Genomic DNA, 19,793 nt, shown 5'->3' with positions numbered 1-19,793 from the left:
TTGGTCTCCTACCTCCATTGCAGAGCCCCACAGTGCCATGTCGTGCCCATGTGGATGGGGGAGGTGCTGTGCGTGTGAGTGTGTGTGGACGTGGTGGCGGGGGTGTGTGTGTGCATGATGTGTGTCCACCATTGCAGCCTGTGGAGGGTACAGGGCGCTGGGCACCGAGGGGAGGGTGTGAGGGCCGGGGTATCCTGCCATCTGATCCAAAGAGGAGGGACAGAAAAAAGAAAGACAAAATGTTAAGTCTGTTATCAGTTCTCTTTTCATTATATCTTTACCTACAGTTTCTTATTTCTGTTTTTATCTACTTCAGAAATATATGCTGTGAAAATGCATGCAAAAGTGTGTATTTAATTAGATGACATATAACTTACATATTTAAACATACAATTTCAGGAAACTTGTAATACAAAAAACAACTGTCTTAATTTAAGTAATCAACTGTGGAAGTTTTATGACATTATCTATAAATTACAATTTGTACCCTATTTACATGTACTGTCTAATTTTTTACCTTAAAATGTGTGGAATTTTACAATACATATATTTTGTGGGCCATTTTATCATAATGTGTTTTTTCTCATACACTGGGCAAGAAATTTCCACTTCAGTAGCACTTAACTTTCCAGCGTCATTCCTTTCAATATTTTAAAGATTTTTACAGAGGGTTTTATTCATATATCATTTACAGCCTGATTCATACAACATTTTATTCCTAAAAACATGAGGAAGTTGATTTTTGACAATATTTTCTGATTTATGGAGTGATAAAAAGGTATATCCATGATCCCCTCTAAAAATGATTTGACTGTAATATGTTGACAAAATGAAACAAGAATACCGAAGTTGATTTAATCCAAACAAATCTGCATGTTTAATTAGATAATGTCTCATTTATATATCTAAACATACAATTTCAGAAAACTTATCATACAAAGAAATGTATTATGTGGGTAATCCAATGGGGAAGTTTTATGGTGATATCTTACAATTTAAAAGTTTTACCATATTCATCTGTAGTGACTCCCCTTTATTTAAAGTACTTTAAATTATTTTTGTGAATTAAGTCAACACTCTCCATCTTTTTGGAATTTGGCTATACAAATACCTACATTCAAAGCACAACAACAACAAAAGAGCAGTCAGTGGAGTTTGTCAGCGTACCTGGTAGTGCCCAGGATGTTGGGGACTGGGATAAAAACCTTCACTTGAGCGAGGACTGGGATAGCCTGGTCTACTAGGCTGCAGACAGAGAGAGGAGGACAGAGGTGAAGAGAGGAAACACTGTTGAGAAATGGAAAGTCAGAGGGGAGAAAAATAAAAATGCAATTACAATGCTTTTTCATCTTTTCCCCAAGTTGAACGTTAGAGGACGGGACACTGGGTCATTCAGACAATCAACACACAAACCTTCGGAGCTGTTTGTGTGGCTGAGTTAGCTGTCAATCAAAACAGGGGACACCCACTGGGCTGCAAGTCCAGCAAGCTGTTAGTTGACTACTGCTCCTATGTTACTAATATCCACAGACTATCAGTATTAACTATGTTATATTGCTGGACTACTGATCACTGGGATCTCTGGTTAGATGTGATGGTGGTGTGTACACAGTGTTATGGCTGCATGTTCACCAAAGACCTCTCTTTGAAGCACAGTTTTTTTCTAATTTGGAGAAAAAGGGGGTGTGTTGCTATTGAATAGGTTGGAAAAAAAATGTGGTATAATAGATTTTTAATCTCTAATGAAAATTGAGATATGAGACTTTTTAATCCAGGCTCTTGCTGAATGCTGCTGGCTAAGGGAACAGAATTTAGTAGAATCGAGTAAGTTTATCTACTCGTCTCTATTCTTTTCTGTTCCTTTGCTGAGTGCTAGAAGCTAAAAACAGAAGTGCTTGGTGAACCCACAGCCTTGTTTCCTCTTTTGTTTTCTGGTGCTTTGTTGTGATGAAGCTGTTGAAAGATGATGAATAGTTTCCCCTCTTAGATGACTCGAGGCGTTTTGTCTTTACGATTTAAACCTCTCTAACACAGAGCTCGTTTCTAGCACAGCAGTGTTGTAACCTCTACCTTCCATAGTCTCTCATAGTAGCTTTCTCTGGACCACACCTCCGACAGCGAGACAGACACAAGGACACACAGGTAGGGAAACAAACAGCAAAGAAGGGCAGGGAGGGATGGAGACAAGGAAAGAGAAAAGGAAAAGACAGTAGGAGGGACAAAGAGAAGCAGACAAAACAAAGAAACAGAGGACGAGACAAACAGGATCTTTACTGACAAAGAGGGGCTCTTACAGCATGTTGTGAACATGCTTCCACATGGAAGGACAAAGGGTTACTTAGGACAAAGGACAAAATTATATCTTCAAAGTTTAAATCTGCCCCCAAACAGATTGACAACCCAGTGGTAGTCGATCCATGTAGAGGGAGGTTTCTCGGGGAATACCCAATTTAAAAATAGGAAGATAAACACAGGGACGACAGACAGACAGACTGGGAGGTGAGGTTAATGACACAAGATACTCACACCAGGGTACGACAGAAAAGGATTACTATATGGAGACTTATGGATAAAACATGAACTGACATCAGTAACTTCGGGTTAAGGACAATAATAGCCAAATGTAGATATAACCTCATATGCTCGCATTGTGACCGTTTCAGCCAGGCCGTAAAATGTTGCTTGAAGGGTTAATTTTCTTGATTTTGTGCTTTTGTAATAATCCATGTCATCAAGTTATGCGAGAGGCATTTGGTAAATCTTTTTTTTCCCTTTAAGATGTTACTATTTTTTTGTGATTTTACAATGCAAGCCAGATAAAAAAGTACAATTAATTAAATCCTACACCCCATATTTTGGAATTTTTAAGACTTTTGAAAGATTGATTTAAGACATTTTGATACCATTTATGGCCTTATTTTTACATGAATGCTTTTAAGACTTTTTAAGGATCAGTGGGAACCCTGAAGGCAAATGTTGTGGCTAAATGGTAGCCCTTGATTTGCAAAACTCTCACAAGCAGTTTTAAAATAATCTTGTCTTAGTTTTAAATATTGTGACAACAGTGTGGTTAAGGTCTGGTTAGGTTTAGGAACAAAAGCACTTGGTTAGGGTTAGGGAAAGATAATGGTTTTCATAAACCTGTGGTTACCATCTAGATGAGACCAAATGCCTCAAGATAAAACTTTAATCACCACATTTGGATTTAAAGGAAACATTTTGGAACATGGAACTTGACAAAAAAGTTAAATGCATCATCAATTTACCTTCATCAATTTAATATTTTTTTTTTGGGCTTTAGCATTTAAGCAGGGTTACTTCTGGACAGTTTTAGGGCAGAACATTTTGGACTCACTTAAAAAAAGATTTTTTTTTGTTGTTATCAGGCACATATTCCTGTTGTGAACATGGCATAACTACAGGAAGAATTTTTGGTATGTTGAGGGGCAATGTAATTAAAATTCTCTTTTCACTTCATGTATCACTCTGGGGCCTAATTCATCGACTCCCACACAGACTCATTTATCACCATAAGGGTCACGGTGCAGTGAAAATAGCTCTGTAACAGGAATGTCTCACAGAGACTCACTACAGGAATTTATTCTACTTTTAAGAATTCATTTGTAACCTACCGCCCAACTGAGGGCTGAAAACAAGACTGACTATAGTTAAGTCTTGTCTTATAGGACTATTTCTGTCAAGTTCCCTTCACTTATCTCACTCGTGGCACTTGTATCTCTGATTGCAAAAATTAATTTTATTTTGACATGAAAGCGTGCATTTTTAAGCACACAACTTATGTTTTTAACATATGTGTTATGTTTCCCAGCACTGACAGAAAACAGTGGGGAAGTGGGGTGATGTTACAGCTCAGCAGGCGACTTAAACAAACACTGCAAAAACAGGGTCACCTACCAACACAAGCTCATATATAGCACTAATGGCTAGCACCAACAGCTCGGTCAGGGTGACAGAGTCAGCTGTGTATAAACAAGCTTAAGTAGAGAGAGCCCCTTTGGCCAACCCTGTATGTATTCATAGTAACTGTGTCAATCCCTGGCATCACACATTCTTACAAACTTTAGTATTTGCAATAAATCAATGTGAGTGAAATCAGTGTGCAGATCTAAAGCATTATATTGAATCACTGTATGTATTACAGTTGAAGCTCTTTCCTCTTGAACATGAATGCGGGCTGCAGCTGGAGAAGTTGCTGCAACACAGCAGCATTAGTTGTGGACTTTGGGGTCCACCTAGTGTAAAAAATGTTTTTAACATACTTTTTGACCTCCTCATTTTAATTCCAATTAAATTTAAAAGCAGACAAGAATTTTTGTTTTGTTAATTCTGTAAGTATTTTTTTCCCTCATGATATACAATACTGTATTGAAGTTAAATGGGTCCAACTGTTAGTCAATGGATTAAGGTTTTATGATGGGCATCCTGAACAGGCCAAAAATAGGGTGTCAAAATCTGAGAACATGTAAACACAATGCCTGACGCAAACACAAACATCTACATTCAGTGACAACAGAGGACATTCAACAGCATGTCCAACATAAACAAAGCATGCCAAACATAAACATGCTAATGAACAGTCACTGGTGTTGGCAAGACTGTGCCAAAAATCACTGCACTCAGTACTGGTTAATGATTCAAAGGTTGCATTGAGTTTGTGAATCCATTCATCAAAAAATGTTGCAACATCTTTCAAAATGTAGCCGACACTGGATTCTTTTAATATTGTTATATGGTGGAAATACAAAGGGAAACGGGATGTGGGTGTGAGGAAAGCAACGGTATCGAATGCAGTGCTACAGGAGGGCTGAATATTAATCACAGACATTTCTTCAGGTAACTTATTATTATGAGCAAAAAGGCTTGAAATGAACGGGCAAGTTTTTTGTGCTGTAGTGTCTGTGCTTGTATTATTGGGCTAGGCTCAATCAAAACATGATGACAATTGTTGCTTTCTTTTTCATTATGTTGCCAGGTCACTGTCAGTCATATATCATCATAATACACCCACTCAGTTCTAATGAAAAAGATGAGCTCAGTTTTTAAGAATTAACCTCTCAATGAATAAAACCTAGGAAATTTTTCTATGCTGAATCCTAATTCTTACTTATTTACTTAACTCAAAAGAAAAATGTAAAGAAAAAGTTATCGGGGGCTGATAAAGGTCTATCTTTAAATACTTTAAAGCTTAAACCATAATGTTATATTCAAAGTATTGTGTTCATCAGTCTGATACAGTGGTTACAAAAGAAACAAAAATCTATCCATCTTTATAAAGTTATAAAGATTTTGTGCAAGATGCCTGACTGACCTTATCTGGACTTGCAAATCTTTAAAATTTAAAAACGTTTATCAAAGGAGCTACAATTTTGAATGTTGCAACTTTTTTTTGATAAATATGTTTTTTTTAATGATTAAAAAACAGCTTTAGTGCAGTTTCACAGTACACCACCTGCCTTCAAGGGTCTGGACATGTGTCTTTCTGAGCAGGGGAAGGGAGAAGGTGTTTGGGTGGTTACGGGGAGGCTTGGCATTTGACTGGGTGGATGGTGGTGAGTGGAGGGCAGAGTGAAGGCAGAGGATGCTGAGACAACTCTCTTTGTATGTGGGAGAGTGAGGGGGGCAGGGGGGACCAGCGGGGGCCTACCACATGGCTGCACAGCAGGATGCCTGTGCTGAGGGTCAGAGTCAGGTTGTAGTTGGGTACTGGGATTAGTTTGGCAGCCAGGGTGAAAGCTGCCCAACAGCAGGGTTTTAGGATTAGAATTTGTCATGGGCTTAGTGTTTTCTAGGGTGTGAGGACAAGTATTTGACATGCGGGGCAGAGAGTTAAAGTTAGGACTAGAGTGGGAAAGATATGGGGAGAAGTGGAAGGGGTGGGAGTATGAGTTGTTTGACTTTGGCTGCGATGAACAGAGCAGGTGGCCGTTAGTGGGGGGATGTGTCATGTGGGGGCAGCTGCCATTGGACAGGCTCTCCGAACTGGTGTGAGGTGGAGGACAGAAGTTATTGTGAGATTGTGGGGACACATTGACTTCAGGACTGAAATTAGTGTTGGGCTGAGAGAAAGAACAACTGTAAAAAGAGGCGTTTTGAAGAGGAGGTGATTGAGGATTGGGAGAAGAGGAAAAGCGATGGGGAAACTGCAGAGATGATGAGTAGAGTGGAGGAGTGGGTAGGTGAGAAGAGGTGAAGGGAGATGAAGGACGAGGGTTTCCAAGGCAGAGGGAAAGCTGTGAGGCAAAGCGCTGGTTTGGATGACAATGGTGGTGAGGCTGAGGAGCAGACAGACAGTCCAGACTGAAGGTGGGCTGCAGGGAGGGGCGACGGCTGGGCTGCAAACAGAGAGACATGGGTAGAGGACGGACAAATGGAAATAAAAAAGGTACAACAGATGATAGAGATATGTAGTAGACAGGTGAGACAGACAGGGATGAACTGAAGCACAGACAGCAAAGCCGCATTTCCATCAAAAGCTTTCAGTATAGCACCAAAAGTAACACCTATAAACAGGTACCTAGATCCTGGATCTGTTTAGCGTTTTGACCGCAGACAGTACTCTTACATGAGGGTGGGGTTTGGTCACTCACTGCTTTGTCCCGCGGCTCCCCCTGTATTTCCTTGTTCACCAGTGATACAGAGGAAAATCTGCACCTTGTTTATCATCCACAGAATATGACTGCAGGCTGGAGTGAGTCTTTCTTAATAGGATATTGAAAAATAGCACGTTCATGCTTTGACTCATTCTCAGGTGCCAGCAGGGATACGATGCTCCACCAAGTTTTTTTCTCCAGGTGAGGATTAGAATAATTGAGGTGTGTTGATGGATTCAGGTGGCCAACTCATGCATTGAGCAACATTACAAGCGAACGTTCCAACTTAAAAGTTACCGGCAGTCAGCATTAGAGGCTGCGAAACATCCTTTCATTTTCATGAAATGGTTTACTCAAGTATGAAAAACTTGTGATCGTATGAACAGTGGTTAAATCAGCCACAGCTCAGCCCTGAGCACAGAGTGTTGATTCTCTTCTGACCAATGAATGGACTGAAATGTTTCTAGCTCCACCCTTCAGTACTGGATCAGTGTGCTCAGTACCCCAAGTAGAGGAGTGACAAAAAAATGGTACGGTAAAGAATGGCTCCTTTGGCACAAATCCATAACTTTTCACAATGGAAACGCAAAAATTGCGTATCAAACTAAACTAAACTGAACTGACCTGCTTGGTAGAAATGCAGTTTAATATGCACAACAGTAACCAAAGCCATAAAGCAACTGTGACTTTTACCTCACAGAAAAACCGTAAATCCCTTTAGTTGTCTATAAAAATATTACAAATGCAGCATTCAGGACATTTAGATTAAGATGGAACAGCTGCATCACTAAAGACTTAAAACAAATCTTATCTTAAAAACTACCATTCAAGACATGTGGCTTTAGTTGTAACCAAAAGAAGTAGTTAACAGATGCTAGCAGCAGGGGTATGAGGGGGGCAGTAAGTAAGGGTGAAGCAGCCGGCAGCTGGGGCAACAAGCTGTGAGGAAGGATGGAACTAGGAGAGGTGGGAGAGAGGGTTATGGACTTACAAAAAAAAATTTAAAAAGTAATGTAGAATTTGTAAGGTCATCATGTTTATAAAATTAAAGGGAGGAGTTTATATCATTTGAAAAACGTGGAGAAAAGAATGTGGCGAAAGACTTGCATATGCATATTACACCAACCCAGTAAGTCTACCTTGTTTTAATTTACTAGACTGCGAAAGTGCAAAAGCTGAAAACAGTCACATGGTCCTACATTTGTAAAATTTTGAATGAGATCATTTTATCTTATAAAAAAGGACACATCTATTTGAACCTGACACTTTCTTATAAAGCCTGGATTTAAAACCTAATCACATTTGATGTTCCCGACCTTTATTATCATAGTGAGAAAGCCCCACTTGAAAACTGACTATAGCAATAATGTAACATCAGGATGGTCCTGCAGAAACCTTTGAGTCAAAAGAATAATTAAATCAAATGAGTTAACAGCTAAATTAATGGTGGCCAATTAATGGTGGCAAAATAGACAACAGAAGCAGAATCACTACGTCTACATGAAAGCATATCAGAGAGGCTAACTAAAGAGTGCATGGGGGACTTACAATAGTCAGGACATCTCACTGCACAACAGCACAGACACAACAGATACCGAGACTCTTTATTACAACACCTGTTGCACTCAGACACATACACAAACAGAGACACAAACACACATGGTGTAGTAGTGCCTTACTTTTGGTGGTGCTTCATCTGACCCTCCAGAATCCCAAGACACTGTGACCTGTCTCCTCATCTCCATCCTGCTCCTCTCCTTCTGCTGGAGCTTCTCCTCCTCTAATATAGTGCTGAAAACAAGAAAAAAAACATACAAGATGATGTAACACAAAAAAGGTATTGGTATCTTAATTTGTTTTTTGCTGAAATGTCACATCATATTTCCAACACTGAAAAGAAGAAGAATGGTGATAAATGATTGGGTAGTGTCTCTGGCACCATCTCAAGGACAATGTACACATAAGGCTGTCACAATACCAGAATTTAAACTTTAAAAAGATTTTTTTTTAAGAAAGGACTAAGAAAAGATATTTGATAATTCTTTCAATAGAAAAGCAAAAAGTAAGGCAAACAAAATAGGATATTTTTGTAATTAACAACCTGCACACAGTGCCTGGTCGAAAACCTGATTGTAGCGTCATACTTTTGATACTATCGAATGTATAACTAATAGAAATTGTATTGTTTTAAACATGTGGGAACTAAGCACAAATTAACATGGCATTAATTACTTTATACTTAAGTAATTACTTTTCTGGTTCAACATTCCCTGGTATGATGTTAGGCTGGGTATGAAGTGAATAATGACTAGATTTAATTAGTTTCATTAGTTTTTGAAAAACTATGAAAATGTGCCGTGATGAAATTGGCAGACAACCAACAACTTACTATAGAAAATATGAGGCACATTTAGTTTTTAACATACAGTACACGCAAGTTAAGTCATACAAACATGCTTCTAAGTGTACAGACATCACACAGTTCAGGGTTTTCCTCTACAGAAAACTACTCAACTGTCAGCTTAAGTGGTTTTCTGCCACATAGAAATATGAAATCACTGACAGCCCTTTAACACACACACACACACACACACACACACACACACACACACACACACACACACACACACACACACACACACACACACACACAGCTGTGGGTGTGACAGCTTCATTAATGTGTGCTGTAACACCCACACAAACTCATGCATACGCAGCATTCCTCACACTATTTGCACAGGGCATCAAAACACAAATTACCTAAGTCAGACGAAAACAAATTCTGGTTTGAAATGAAATGTCTTATTGCTCAGTTCATTACGAAAAAACGCTAATTATATTCAGTGAACCAATAGTCACACACTAATAAAAATAATACAAGCCAGTGTCAAGTTAATCTCTCCTGCAATATTGCCGGGACTTTAATTTTAATATTTTGTCTTTTACATTTAGTCAAAGCAAATGTTTCAGCTTTACTATATATTCACACTAACTACTCTCATGACCTCTGCTGTGTCAGGCAAAACTGTTACCGCAACTAACACACTAAATCAAAGTGTAATATTGCTACAGATTAAATTGAATCACTGGGAGGCTCAGCAACATCCCACGCCCCGAACCCAACATTCTTTAGGTCGAATGTAGCCAAAGACACCACACTGAATTTACTCGCTAAAATTATCCAGACTGACCTGTTTCTTGGGAAAACTGCTGCTAAACCAAACCCAGATTCCCAGAGGAAGGAACTGCTGCTGAAGAGTTGACGATTCCACAAAACAGACAACTGAACTGGTTGAACAAATCCATCACACAAACACACTCTTCACACAGTCACACACTCTTTCTACTCTCCTCAGCAAGGGTAAGAGCTATTTCCAGAAACATCATCACCTCCTGTTCTGTTGTCTCCTGCCGTGTGTGTGTGTGCATGAGTGTGTCCCTGCACCTGTCGAAGTCTGTCTCCTGTCAGATCCTCTTTTCCATCACAACACTCAGTCTCACAAACACATTTATAAAAAATTACTAGTGCTGAAGTTACAGTTTTCCGATAAAAGATCCAGCTGTAAACAGATCCAACACAATGAACACTGGCTTAAGATCATTAATTTATATGTCAGGCACATTTGTGTAAAGCAAAGGTCAAAAGTCAACAAATTACACTTTTGCATGACGGTACAATGATGGTGGCTTCTTTTTGTACAGAGTATATAATGTTTTAAGCAAAGTCACACCTACCAAGAACTAGCTTTCTTTTACCACACTTAGATAAGTGCAAGAAAACCACTGAGTGCATAAAAATCCTTGCAGCTTCATTACATAATGCCTTTAAATATCAGATTATTGTGTATACTCAATTTGTTCGACTTTAAGATTTACATATTTTTTTAACAGATGCCCTTTTGACTTTTCTAATGGTACATGTCCCCCGGGGCATTTTTTCTTTTTTTTCCAACATGAGAGCCTCTTCCCAGCTCTGGACTTTTGATATCGCCTTGTCTGGAAACTTTCTCTTATGAAACATAAACATCTGAGGAGAATTTGTCTTCATTTTAGATTTGACAATGGTTAGTTTGAAAGTTTTTCAGGTGTTTCCAGAGGTGGTGAGTCACACAGGATTCCCCTGATTTGTTAATAGTAGCCTAGATTTAATTTTATGCATACGTGGAGGGGACACCCCGACTCTGGAAACACAATGTTGTGCTAACATAATTCACTGCATAGCTGCTAACATAGACAATGATTGGGAGGTGTGGAAATGACTGATCCTTAACATAAAAGAATTTGGTTTTTTAGATAAGTTTTTGTATTTTGGTTGTATCTTTGAGTCTAGTCATTGACAGGTATTTATAACATTACGTATTTTCTGTTCATATCAATACAAATTGTCCGGATGAAAACTGTTCACAAATAATATATCCAGTCTTCTTTTTCTTCACAAAAAAAGGTTGTGGATATCGGCTCCAAAACGTAATTAATTCTTCTTCTTTTAGCTTTACAATTTTTCACTTACTCAAACGTTTCTCTGTCTTGATCAGGACATTTAAGAAAGAAATCTTATTAATGTATTTCTTATTTTCTAAATAAAAATGTAATTCTTTAAACCAGCAGCCTTCCTGAGTCCGATCCTCTAAAAGTTGTTTTCAGCAGAAATATCTTTACTTGTGTGCTGAGCTGTACATATCTTATGAGTTAAAACAAATGAAGCCAACATTTAAAAATAAATTGGTTTGCATAAAAATAATAAAGGGCCTCTAAGTGCTTGTAAAAGTTTTTTCTACCAGAGAGTAGTGTTTATAACAGCATAGCTGCACTGAAACTCTCAGCATTTTTATTGAATGTCTACTCAACAAGCCAAGTCATTACACATTGATCTAAATGAAACCAGTCATTAATAAATTGGCCAGCCTTGCCTCACAGTTTAACAGTAAATGACGTCATGCATGAATGTGTGTGACGATAACATCAGCACCTGGCAACACTAACACTGAGTGTCTCCACCCCCACCTACATCGTGCTGCCACCTGGAATAACAAGGCCTGTTTAGACTATTTACTCAGACTGAGCTGACTGCACAATCTTGGACTTTTCTGCACCGCCCTGCTTCACACTCACGTAGCTCTCACCTGAGAGCCGCTCAGTACAATCACTACTGGTAGAAATGGAGTGTCACAGTTTAGACACCTGGGCTAAAGTGCATCGAGCAGAAGAAAATGTTGGCATGAATATATGACATTTGCAACTTTTGGGCCACCATGTGTAGGTGTTTCAAGCCAAAAGGTGATCTTTTCCTAAGTTTAACCAAATGATTTTCATGCCTAAACCTAATCAAATTTTTACTATGCCGTTATTGAGAAATGTCTAGTGTCAACATATCCACTACAAAACAATGTACATGTAACATTACTATGGTTTGTAAAAACAGACAATAAAAAAATTTCTGGTGGTTGGGTTGGCATTGAGATGTCAATTAGACACCTTGGGGCAACTGTTACAATGAAACTACCACAAAGGCAGGTTCACATATCAATACAAACAGAAAATACACATGCGTTGATACCTTAGCTTTCATCAAAATCTGACCAGTAGATAACTTAATGCAAGAATGATCCTGTTATTTCATAACAGGGGTCAAAAAACGAGTTATGCCACTGCTGAAAACAACACTGGACATGCTTATTGAAAGATAAAGGATTACCTGATTGTGTTACTATACAAACACTGCATACAACAACAACGAACAACTCTAACTTTAGAACTTGAACTGAAAATCTTGTTCGCCATCGAATTTAAAGCACTTTACAAAGGGATCTCTCAGGACGGGACAGATAAGTACAACGTCCAATAGCTGTTTCAACGCACAAATGGGTGCATGAATATAGCTTTAAGACAGACTTAATAAATGTGGATCTATCCTTTGGGTTGGACATGCAAATAAACAAATGTCTTCCAGTCGAACTACCAACACCACAGCATTTAGAAAGCCCAACGAGACAGAAAGGTTCATAGAAAAGACAGTACTTTACCTTAATAACAGGCCAACCCAACAGCAGCAGAGTATATCCAGTTGAGCCCTTTTAAGAGACTACAGCCTACAATGACAATGTAGCTAGTAGCACTCAGAACTGATGCGCTACTGAAGGTCAACATGAACAACCGCAACGGATCCCAGCAACGCTAAAAGGATAAAACGTACTTCTCCTGACAGGATGGCTCAAATATGCCTTGTTGTAGCTGAACAAAACCCCACAAGACTGCAGGCTACAGTCCTTCCCCACACATTCAATTCACTATCAGGGTAATATGATCTGAAAAAAAGGAGCCTTGAGCTGCTCGCTTTAACCATGGGAGTACAGCTCTGCAGTAGTGCTGCTTGCCTTTTTCTTTCCTTCTTTCATTCTCTCTCTGTCTATTTTCTCTCTCTCTCTCTGTTCTTTGCAGAGCTCGAGCTCTTGGCAGCTGCCCACTGTGTAAACACACACATATATACACACTCGTGCGCACACACACACACACACACACACACACACACACACACACACACTCGTGCGCACACACACACACACACACACACACAGTCATGTTGGTCCACCGTCTAGGAAAACTGTAGTAGTAGCTGAGACCTGCATATTTGGCAGCAGAGACCTATAATTGATATTATGATATAAAAGCCGGCCAGACCGAAAGTAAACCAAACTGTATAACCTTATATGGCATGACTTTCCCCTATTAATAGCCAGTGACCACACTTAACGTGGTCAATATTGACTTGGTTTCCAAGATACTGGATGAGGCACATTGAGGGTTCCTCAATATTTCTTCATGCCAACACATCACAGTCAATTAAAATGAATGTTAGCACTCAAATGCAGTTCATATGTGCTTTTCCACACTGGGTTTTCAGCCCATTAAAACCTACAACCACAAACATACTGTACATGTGTCAGACTAACGAGCGGACCTCCATGCTGTGGGGGCCAGTGCTTGTCTAGAGCCAACCTAAGAAAGCAAGATCAGGAGGACACAATGAAAAGGTGCAAGAGGTCAGGAGGAGCATGAAAAGCAGAGTTTGAAAAGGAGGCAAAGAGAGCGTATGCAGAGTAACATTGGGGAAAAAGAGGAAAGCTGACATTGAGAACACTGTAAAGGTAATCGTGGTGGAATTTAAGGTGTGAGTCATGCTGGTTTTAAGCAAACTCATAAAACCACAGGAGTTAAATATGTGCTCTTATTTTCCTGTTTCTGTGTGTGTGAGAGAGAAAAAGAGAACAAGACAGAGAGAGAATGTGCATGATGAAGGAAACAATGATGGCATCTTGCTGTGCTGCTGAAACTGGTGTTCTACTTGTGTACAGGAACTGGTGAGTAGAAAATGTTTCAAGCCTCAACGTTAACAATATGACGTAAGACAACCCAGACCTATACACAATTTACATACATTATATCTAATTTTCTCGTGGTGATGATAAGAAAAAATTATATGAAAACATAACTGTGGAAATATCTAATTTCAGCTTTTCTTTGGTAATTCTTTAAGTAAACTTTCCTGGTAACTGCATTCACTTACACGCAGTACTTGGTACTACTGTTTTTGGAAAGACCTTCTACAAAAGCCTAAACTGGGTTCAGTCAGACAGCAGAGAAGGCCGCTCTATATGTTTGAATGGTCTTGATGATTTTAGGTCATTTAGCTCTTTACAAATAAAAGTTATTTTGCATGAAGGGTTTGTTTTACACACGGAGAACAAACGCAGTGCTTAAACCAGACTGACAACTGAAAGGGCAGAAAGAGACAAAGATCCTTTGGACCAGTAGATCAGTAATTAAAGAAGGAAAACAAATTCAAGAAAATATATTCAAAATCAAAGTCCCACTGCAGGGGCAGCAACAAAATGTAAGCTTTGATAATTTAAATATTCTTCTTTTGAGGCCCAACTGATTTGAAATGTAAATAATACATTTAGTATCTGAATCAAAATATTTTTATTTCTGTAAAAATAGCTATTATTGAAGGAAAAGAGGAAAAACTATAATGTGATTCGAGAATTTTGAATAGTAGTTTGTTTAGATTAAATGACTGATATTTATACAAACGCTGCAAAATAAAAAAAAAAAAAACAGCTCAAAATACATAACTTCTTATATGTAGATGAAATACAGAAGATACTGATTACAATAAAAGAGTAACAACATTTGTGCATGTACTTGCACTCAATCTGCAGAATCAGTAGTTGTTTTGTAAACACTAATGACGGAAAGCAAACCTGGAACACCTCGATTAGTGTACTATTGTCTCACATGAAGTCTGACGTTACTTAACTTAATGGGAAATTCATGTAAAATCTGTGTTACAAATACATGCCATTGGCTGTTTCCACTGTAGAGTCAAATAAAAATCACACACTAGGTTATTCATCGCCGCCAGCACTACTCCTATTATTATGACCCATCTTGCAATCAGCTGGAGCATCACTGCCAAAAAACTTCAGGTCTGTTCACGTTTGAATGATTATGAGTTGTTGATTCATGGTGACTGGGAAAAGCCCTATTTCTACTGTTTCCCAACTAACTCCCGAGCATGGTAATGTAATGGAAAAGAAATAGTCCTTCACCTTTTTTAATTGTACCAAATTGTAATTACTAAACGACAAAAACATGACTTTATCCACTTTAGTTTTGCTGGTTGTCAGAAGGAGGTTCTTAGTTTAAGCTAGTGCTGTATCTCTGTCTGACAGGACTCTGGTACATAAAGCAGAGCCAAAGGGTCTTGGCAAGCATTTCTATACATAAAAATACCCCAAACCTATTTCAATTCATATTGCTGGTGTGCCTGTTTTGTGAATGCATGTTTGGGGGAAATTATGATCTGAGTGCTGGGGGTGATTGTTAGCATCCTGTGATTTGAAATATTTATAATCACATACTATAACCCCACACTGACTGACATAAATCCTTAAACATGTCAGGTTTATGCAGTTTTTTTTTCTTCTCCCCTTGGCACCTAATGATGACGCACAACGTGCCCCAATGCTCCTGGGAATTAAATAAAAATATTTTGTTTTAAGTCTTATGAGTGCAACTCTCAGAGCATTTTATAAAACATTTCAAATGGTTAACTAAGTGGTTAACTGCACTATGACGTTATTTGACTCATGAATAGGTTGGACCCTTCCTGTTTTAAGCGGAATAACAGTGATGATTTTCTCTGGGACTTACTCAGCTTTTTCAGCAGTTGCGTAAAGTGTTGTCTAGCCATGCCTTATCTGATGACAACAGGCCCGGGATATTGTCTCTTGATAGATTAGAACTCTCTCTTTTTGCATCTGTCTCCACGCAAAGCTACTAACGAGGCAGTGATGTATCATTTAACAAGAAAGCGAGGCGTGACGGAGATATCTCATTTAATCCATCTCCGTCACCATCACATCTCTCTTACCATGCCAACCATTATGTCATCAGCCCAAACAGGAAGTTAATGAGCAGTCTGTCGAGTATTTGGGGAGTCAGGTTTCGGGTCCATTTGAAAAGAAAAAAAATCACTCAGGGTCCTCAAAACTTTTCCATGACTTTTCAAGGACCCACATATTAAAACAAATCTTACCCCACTTGCCCTGTTTATTTTTTAACATATCAGATTAAAATTCTATTTAAACACAATTTCAGCTAGCTGGCATACATGAGATACATTTTTGTGTGTGTGTGTGTGGGGGGGGGGGGGCTACTGGGCGCCCCAAACAAAGGGGACATCCCCCCAAATAATAATCTTAAAAAAAAACAAAAACACCTTCCTAAAACACTAAAATGGTCGAGTGTGCTTTCTCAGTGAAGAAGGCATGTAAATGTGACCTCAGCTGGATCAAATCAGTCTTTCGCCTTACACATATGTATCTGACTTTATGTTCCTTTCATCTTAAATGATTCATTCTGGTCTGATTTTTTTTTTTTTTTACCAGCAACCAATGTGTGATATGTGCTGTAGCTCTTTGTCTGCTCCATGCAGATTACCATGACTGATACAAACAGTGACACCTGCTGTTGGGATGCTGTAAAGAAACACTTCAGGAAAATATTATTGACTGTGGAACACTCCTTTATCTTAACTGCGAGTGGGGAAAATAGTAAAATACAAGTAGTGAAATTCACAAAGATCTCTATCAGAAATTCACTTTTAAACCACAGATTAAAAGTAAACCTTTGAAAACTAAAAACTAATGAGGATGTTCCATTTTCTCCTTCTTTGAACATTTTGTGTGATCACTGTACGATCTCCCCATGTCAGATGCAGATCACATTCATACAGCTCTTGTGCTGGGTTGGATAATCCTAATTTGTGAATAGAGGTCTGCTGATGTGCCCCTGGTAAACATACGGTTCAGTCGTCTGGGGATTGTCGGCTCATGGTGCAGAATTATGCTCATGAATGTGGGAAATACCGGACTTTGTAAATGGTCAATAATAGAGCTCATAAATTCAATGCTTTCCAGATGCTGGATAATCTGTGATGACCTGATTGTTTGATTAAATTGGATGTATGTCTAAGGGCAGTGTGATGTTGTGCATGTTTCCTTTTATTTAATGGTTTATTGGGATTAAAATTTAGGTTAGAGTTACAATTATTTGTATGATTACTTGTAGTGCTTTTTAAATTTCTATACAATTTATGCATTCTCACTTCTTGTTTACTTTTGCATTATTTGTAATGGTGAAGCACTGATTGTATTGAAAATGACAATAGACAGTTGGTCATACAAATTTTTAAAAAAGAAAACTGAATGCATAGATCAAAGATGGACTGCGTGTGTTATGGGGGAGATATGTTGGGAGGTTGTCTCAGTAAAAACCTACATTTTTTTATTCTAATTTCTCTGTGCAAATTTAATAAACATAATGTAAAAAATGCGCCACTGGATCATTGTTCCACAAGTCATAACATTCTACGAGTTTCTGTCACTCAATGCGTTACCCCTAAAGCTCACTATGAGGAAAAAACAATGTCTGGTTCACTCAAGGATTCACAAACATTGTATGGTTTTTCAGATGAGGTGATGGATGAATATAATAATTTAACATTCACACAACACTCGAGTCTTTCAAGAGGTGGAGTGTTGGTGGTTTGTGCCCCTGAGTGAAACACTGAACCCCAAATTGCTCACACTCAGACAGACAAAGACACTCACACGCTCTCAGACCACACTACATTTAGTACCTCAGTTGTGTTTTGAGTTCAGTGAAGCGTGGCCTCTTGCTGGGATCATACGACCAACACTTTGTCATCAAGCTGTAGAGGGTAGGAGGGCACTGAGGGGGCATCGCCAGACGCTCGCCATTCTCTATCCTGCCTATGACGTCGTTGTTCTTCACACCCTGGAAAGGCTTGATGCCGAACATTAGGATCTCCCACATACAGACGCCTATGGAAGACAAGAAAACACAAAAATTCCCTCACTATCAGACAGCTAGTGATTGGCTCTAATGCTGCAAAAGGCAGAGAGAAAAGAGTAAAACACTAAACAACAAAGCTGCCGCACAAAACATTGGGACAAAAATGACACCGAAATTAAGGAAGGAAGCAAATAGTCTCAAACTTACCAAACATCCAGACGTCACTGGCTGTGGTAAATCGCCTGAAGTTGATGGACTCAGGAGCCATCCATTTAATAGGCAGTTTACCTTTAGAGGCTGAAAAACAGAAATCAGGAAAACAACGTTACACTTCAGTGATCTGCTTCGTTTATGCACCTCCAATGAATAATAACTGTGATTTCCTCTAAGTGTTGTGACAGACCGAAGACTGACAAAGTTGAAAGGAGAAGACGAAGTGTGCATTTATGAGGAGTGTGTGTAAAGAGGTGTTACATTTACCTTTATAATAAGAGCTATCTTCCATGTATCGTGACAAACCAAAGTCACCGAGTTTTACACAGTCAACTGTAGACACCAACACGTTTCGTGCTGCGATGTCCCTGAGGAGGACAGAACCAATATGAGAATAGTCTTCAACGTTTATTTCAGGCACTTGTCAAATGAAGTAATAATTTATATCTCTCATTTAGTTTCTGCAAAGACAGCATGACAAGATCCCTAGTATATTTTATAAAATGTGTTGCCTCCAGGAGTTGGTGACAGTATCTTCTTTCCACACCACAATATGTCTCAATTTTTAATTTTTTTTTAAGCAGGAAAGACATTTTTCATTGTAACTCTTCCAGAAGGTGGCAACACTGGGCTGTGTTTTACAGAAAAATGTATTTGCCATGAAATAATCTTAAACATGTTGAAACAATTATTTGGTAAATAAATTCCCAAATTAATGTTTTTGCAACTTTGTACTACTATTCATTTTGCAGGGAAATATCAATCTTAATCATTTTTAAGTATTCTGATTTAGTGGGCTTGACCCTAATGCATACCTGTGTACAAAGCGCTTGCTCTCCAGATATGCCAGTGCCGTGCTGAGCTGGTATGAGTATAAGATGAGAGTGGCCAGGTCTAGACTGTACTTCCTCACCTGGAGAAATGACCGTAACTATGGAGGATGGAGAGAAAAGACAAAGAGACAAGATAGAGAGAGAGAAAGAGAGAGAGAGGAGGAGAAACAATTTGATGCTGAACAACTCAACACAGCTCAAAATGCTTCAATGTTACAAAGGGATGAGAAAAATGAAGCAGAGAGCAAAAATGAGCTATTGATCGTGTGACAAAAACACTCAAAATTGCTTAAAATGCAGTCAATCTGTTTTGCTGCAGATAATATTTTTTAAAATCTGATTTACACCCAGACTTTAAAAAACATATTTTCTCTCTTTTTTAACAAGTACTGGAAAAATAAACTCTGAGCTCTGTATATTTTGGACAAGCATATCTTTGATGGCTTTTCTAAGCTTTTTAACACATTCACATATCTAGGGCTGCAACTAAAGATTATTCTTATTGTTGATTCATTTGGTCATTATTTTCTTAATGGATCAATGTCAATAAAATGTAAGCAAATAGTGCAACATGCACTGTGTGATTTCCCAGAGCCCAAGGTGATGTCATGAAATAGTACTTTTATTCACCCACGATCCGAAAAATCCCAAACTACTCAGCTTATTATCATGTTTGACAATGAACAGCATAAATTCTCACATCTATGAAGCATGAAAACAGCAAACGTTTGGGTTTATTGTTTAACAAAGGATTTGA

General features: G+C 38.6%; 1 protein-coding gene across 11 annotated transcripts in view; it reads right to left on the bottom strand.

Annotated features, from left to right (window-relative positions):
* The window catches only part of LOC121945745 (focal adhesion kinase 1-like), a 78,088-nt gene that overhangs the window by 15,381 nt on the left and 42,914 nt on the right, over positions 1-19,793 (bottom strand). For 7 of the 11 annotated variants that reach the window (XM_088084063.1, XM_042490058.2, XM_088084056.1 and 4 more), the window contains 7 exons: positions 19,019-19,134; positions 18,471-18,571; positions 18,198-18,287; positions 17,815-18,019; positions 8,291-8,402; positions 1,168-1,287; positions 13-201 (listed from right to left, as the gene is read on the bottom strand). In XM_088084063.1, the coding sequence (XP_087940189.1) occupies positions 13-201; positions 1,168-1,287; positions 8,291-8,402; positions 17,815-18,019; positions 18,198-18,287; positions 18,471-18,571; positions 19,019-19,134 (933 nt within the window). The remainder of the gene's footprint in view (positions 1-12; positions 202-1,167; positions 1,288-8,290; positions 8,403-17,814; positions 18,020-18,197; positions 18,288-18,470; positions 18,572-19,018; positions 19,135-19,793) is intronic. The other 4 variants (XM_042490072.2, XM_088084060.1, XM_088084061.1 and 1 more) reach the window with 1 other exon arrangement.

The sequence above is a fragment of the Plectropomus leopardus genome, chromosome 11 (assembly GCF_026936395.1).
Source record: "Plectropomus leopardus strain MGB_pleo_1.0 chromosome 11, ASM2693639v1, whole genome shotgun sequence".
In the NCBI taxonomy this organism is placed as follows: Eukaryota; Metazoa; Chordata; class Actinopteri; order Perciformes; family Serranidae; genus Plectropomus; species Plectropomus leopardus.
The sequence above is the reverse complement of the archived record's forward strand: the minus strand, read 5'-3'. Positions and strand labels throughout refer to the sequence as shown.